The sequence below is a fragment of the Atta colombica genome, unplaced genomic scaffold (assembly GCF_001594045.1).
Source record: "Atta colombica isolate Treedump-2 unplaced genomic scaffold, Acol1.0 scaffold295, whole genome shotgun sequence".
In the NCBI taxonomy this organism is placed as follows: domain Eukaryota; kingdom Metazoa; phylum Arthropoda; class Insecta; order Hymenoptera; family Formicidae; genus Atta; species Atta colombica.
The window spans coordinates 413,886-419,336 of NW_017259398.1; the positions used below are offsets into that span (position 1 = coordinate 413,886).

At 27.8% G+C, this 5,451-nt stretch overlaps 1 protein-coding gene across 3 annotated transcripts in view; it reads left to right on the forward strand.

Moving 5' to 3' along the window:
- LOC108690156 (alkyldihydroxyacetonephosphate synthase) overlaps positions 1–5,451 on the forward strand; it is a 16,162-nt gene that overhangs the window by 4,721 nt on the left and 5,990 nt on the right. For all 3 annotated transcript variants that reach the window (XM_018197309.1, XM_018197311.1, XM_018197310.1), the window contains 2 exons: positions 2,137–2,417; positions 4,619–4,907. In XM_018197309.1, the coding sequence (XP_018052798.1) occupies positions 2,137–2,417; positions 4,619–4,907 (570 nt within the window). The remainder of the gene's footprint in view (positions 1–2,136; positions 2,418–4,618; positions 4,908–5,451) is intronic.

Consider the following 5,451-nt stretch of genomic DNA (forward strand, 5'->3'; position numbering starts at 1 on the left):
ATATATATTAATAACTTATATTAATAATTAATAAAAACAAAAAATGAATTTCCTTAGCATTGATATAGTTGCAGGTCATACAAAGAAAATAAGTATTATGTGATATATACAACATATATAATTATATTTACAGGTCCTAAAATAATCAAATATTTTATGGGCAGATAGAGCGGACTAAACTGAGTAAAAAAATTCTCTACTATTTTGCAATTTTCGCAATAGTTAACAAGATATTAATTACTAAAAATTGCCGAAAATTGATCTTCAATAATTTTTTACTCAAATTTTAAAAACTTTACAGAAAAACTGTAAGAGACAAAAATTATTTTTTTTTCATAGAACTCTAAAAAGTTTTTCAAATTTTTTTTGAATTTTTTAATACCATATTTTTTCTTCAGTTGGTAAAAATTAGAATCCGACCGAAACTTTTATCGAAACTGAAAACGAACACTTATTATGTCAGTTTTGACTGAAATCATATAGCTTTTCTTAATATTATTTTATTTAATAAATTCATTTAATTAAATTATGACATGTATGAAAAAGAAATACTTATATTCTTTGACCAAAATTGACACAACCGAAATTTCGGTTTTCGATTTCGACCGGAATTTAATTATTATTTCAATAAATTATGATATTTATAAAAAAAAAAGTATATGGACATGTCTATGCAAATGACCTTTATAGGATTTCTATTTTTTAATTTTAGTTTCGGTTTCGATTGAAAATTGACATATAGTCGAGTGTTTCGGTTCAATTTCGAGTCAAAAGTTTCGATCAGACTCTAGCAAAAATAAGAAAATGCAGTATTAAAAAATTGATAAAAAATCCTGAAAAAATTCTTAGAGCTCCATGAGAAAAAAATAAATTTTTGTCTTGCAGTTTTCTATAAAGTTGATAGTATTTGAGTCCAAAATTATTGAAGACCAATTTTCGATTTTTAGTAATCAATATTTTTAGTAATCAACATTTTTAGTAATCAATATCTTGTAAAGATGGAATCACGATGCTCGATTTCTTGAATGATAAGCATACACGCCAATTTTCGACAATTTTTAGTAATCAATATCTTGTAAAGATGGAATCACGATGCTCGATTTCTTGAATGAGAAGCATACACGCATGCTTAGTTTGATACATATAGTCTAACGTTTGATAAATAACTATGAAATTAGCAATTATTTCTTTTGATTGATGCATGCAAGGAAATAAACTATGAAGTAATTCATAATAAATATAAAAATCATGTATATGCAGCATGCAACGCTCAATGCATGAACGAATTCTAGCGTATGCATAACGTATCACATCAGAGCAGGTATGCTATCATTCAAAAAATTGAACATCGTGTGATTCCATCTTTAATTATTGCGAAAGTTGCAAAATGGTAGAGGACTTTTCGACTTAATTTAGTCCACTTTATCTACAAAAAGCATTTGGAAGAAGTCTCATCGGATACCCTATATAAATATCTGATTTCCATTGATAGCGGTTTCTTAATACAGCGTTTGCAGAATTCGGAAGCACTTATTTTTTCTATTACTTTTCATAATAAACAATTTCATAATGATATGCAATTTTTTATAACTAAACGTTAAAGTTATGCAAAGATTAGAAAAGTTGATTTTTCCAATCTTAGCACAACTTTAAGCTGATTCTACAATGAGTTGGTAGTCGTAAATCTTAAGTCTTAACCAGTTTTAACCTAAATAGGTGACTATGATTTTTCGCATCTACTAGTTGTTAATTGTACAGTGTCGTTTAATTCGACTAATGGAAAGAAATAAAATCGAATTTGGTCAATCTTAAGAAAATCGTAATTTTAGTCGTACAAGTTGGCTGTTGACCAACTTCATCGATTCACCGATAAGACTTAAGATTATCAACTACTGACTCATTGTAGAATCAGCTTTAGCGTTTAGTTATAAAAAATTACAACGTCGTGTTTATTACAAAAAGTAACGGAAAAGTAGTGAAAAAAAGTAACGCTTCCCAATTCTGTAAATTTGTAAGAATATATTTTACACAGACGTCATTTCTCAAATGTAAACGATATTAATTTTACGTGTGGATTCGCTCGTATTATATATACAAAACAATAATTTATTAATTTTTATATTTATATTTTTTTAGATATCCCATTGGAAACCGGGAATTGCCATATTTCACAAAATGGTGTGAAACAACTTTTGATATAACATGGGACATGAAGCATACATCCCAAAATTTACCGAAGCATATTCCAGAACCAATTCTTTCTGCAGAATTGTTGGAAGTAATCAAGAAACTGATGATCGATTATTCTATCGATGGTGTCGATCGTCTGTTTCGAGCACACGGTCATACATTGCGAGAAATTTATCTTTTAAAATATAGCTCTTTTCAAAGGATACCGGATATTGTTCTATGGCCTAGTAAGTTGATATTTTTCAATCATTGTCATAAAAACTGTAATAAATAAGCGGAGTTTGATCATACCTATTAAAATGTACATATATATATATATACTGATCTTCAAAGAATAAATTAAAAAAAAATAAATTTAATAATGAGATAACATTGCTCAGAGAGGTTGTAGAGAAAACGTTCATAAGAATAATTTAAAAAATTTCAAACAACAGAAGTACAGGACTCTTAGTTTTTTAAAAACAATACGATATGAAGAACATATAAGAGTCAATAAAGTAATTGAGCGTATAAAAGATCTATAATATGATATATTAATTGTATTATATAAAGTTCTAGAAAACGCATTACATGTTTCGGCTTCTTCATTGAGTCATTTTCAGATGCTTGATAAAATAATGCAGTCAACATATTAAGATTAGGCTTAATCTGATAATGTAGACGATTCTACTTTAAAGTTATTGATCATGGATGGATGGACAAAAGAATGGAGAAGATTGCTCGCATATGAATAGGCTGAATGTTAGAAATTTCTCGTTTCATTAGTCGCTAACTTCATTTCTTAATAACTTTATCAGACAATTAAAACATCGATAATGATGTGAAATGAATGAATTCCAGAAAGTCTTAGAAAATTAGTATATATTCACAAGAATAAAATAATATACGTGTGCCAAGAAGTAAAATGTTTGAACTTAAAATTATAGGTTTGTTCGCGTCGCATGCTCCAACATGCTTCTATCATAGTTCCTACACACTCCAATGCACTCATTAGAGTGAATAGAAACTATAGGCGCAAACAAACTTTATGTAACTAGTAATCAGATATTTTTTTAGAAAGTATGACTTCAGATATTTCAAAGTCAATTTCTTTTTTTAAAATGAAATTAAAAAAAATGTATTTTATTATATAATGATGTCTGTTATTATTTTGTGAAAAAGAAAAATATCAAGGTAAAAATATCGAAAAATATTAACACATATTGACATAAAATGTGAAATAACTCGTAAATTAATAATTTTTTCTATAATCATACCTTAATACTTTTATGAATAGAAAAAAGAAAACACATAGTTGCTTTAAAAAGATATGGCTGCAAAATGGATAATTTTTCAAATAAACAACTGTGTATTTTCTTTACCCCAATTGATTCATCTTATTATTCTGTTCATAAAAGTACGATTATAAAAATATTAATTTACGAGTTATTTATGTCATCATATCAATATGTCGTCATATTAATGTCAGAATAAAGTATAAAAAAATATCTCGTAAACTATTAATTTTTCGATATTTTGACCTTAATACCCTTAGTATCCTCTTCGTAAAACCGGCGCGTGTACGGAAAACACGTGCACGCCCGCTGGAAGGTTAATTACATATTACAATTATCATGAATATATGTAATTGATCGCACATTCGAGATGATGAAAATCAGGAATGAAAATATAAATATAAATAATGTTAATTAAATGAAGTTAATTAAATGAATGAGTAGAAAGCGCGGCAAAATATCGCATTAATAAAAAGCAAAAACATGTTTTTAAACAATAATCAATTAACGAGACCTTTATTTCATAACAGAATATATTAGAGTAACATATGAAATATAATATTCTTGAGACTTCCACGGATGCTTTCTATATAAAGATTATGCGTTTCGCGGGTTTCCTCCATTCTTGGAATGCCAACAGGAGCAGCTTGATATATTTCAGGCTGTTCCTCGCCCTGATAAAGTGGATTGCAAGGTACACGAAATGTTGGCATTCCAAGAATGGATCTGGACACGGAGGAAACCCGCGAAACGCATAATCTTTAAACATATGAAGTATTTTATAAAATAAAATAGAATTTATTTTTCGATCTTATATTATTACATATGTATAACGAATAGAATTCGCTTACAAAAAAAACATGTGATTTAATTTAAAAAATGGGGACTGTTTTCCTGACGAAAGGGTTCTTTCTCTCTCTCTTTCTCCATTTTATGAAAATCTTAAAATATCATATACAATAAGTCGTAAAAAATATTATTCATTTGTAAATTACTATTCATTTGTAAATTACATTTTTAATAGCTTCTGAGAAAATTTAGCATTTGTTTTGTATAATTTTATGTATTTTATGAGTTTGTTTTTTTATTCTTTCTTCATTCCATGAAAAAAACTTCTTTATGGAGTAATATGTATTTAATATTCATGTTTACAGAGTGCCACGAGGACGTTATTAAGATTGTCAATATATGTGCACATTATGGAATTGTTTGCATACCTTTCGGTGGTGGAACCAGTGTTAGTCGTGCAGCGTGTTGTCCTCCGGATGAACGTCGAACGATAATTTCACTAGATACATCGCAAATGAATCGAATATTGTGGATAGATAGGGACAATTTGTTGATATGCTGTGAATCGGGTATCATTGGTCAAGATCTAGAACGATTGCTTCGCACTGAAGGATTCACATGTGGCCACGAGCCCGATTCTTACGAATTCTCCAGGTACGCAAAAAATTTCTGATTAGAGTATTTATAAAGTCGAGTCTTTGTCTGCGATATGTTGAGATATATATATTGCATTAAAGTAAATACTCTCAGTACAAAATTTTTCTATTAACGAATTTTTTTTCATTTTCTATATACTTAAATTGCGAACTTTAATATTGAATATAAATTATTTCTTATTTGCGTTAATCTTGACTAACATGGAAACGATTCGTGCTCAAAACATAAATATTGTTAGAATTTTTTTTTAATTTGAATTCATAAAATGCATTAAAATTGTAATTTCGTACAAAATTAATTTTATTTATTAAGATACATAATATGATAAAGATGTGGAAGTATAATAATAGATATTTTTGAAGAGAGGCGGTACAAAACATTTAGATGTAAAATCACAATAATTAAAAAAAGCTGTTTAGATTACATGCGATAAATAATAATCACAATTAGTATTAATTTGCAGCTATTGCATGATGACATTAGTGAACATTAAACAGTTATTGCATATATATGCAATAACTATTATACATATAATTGTTAT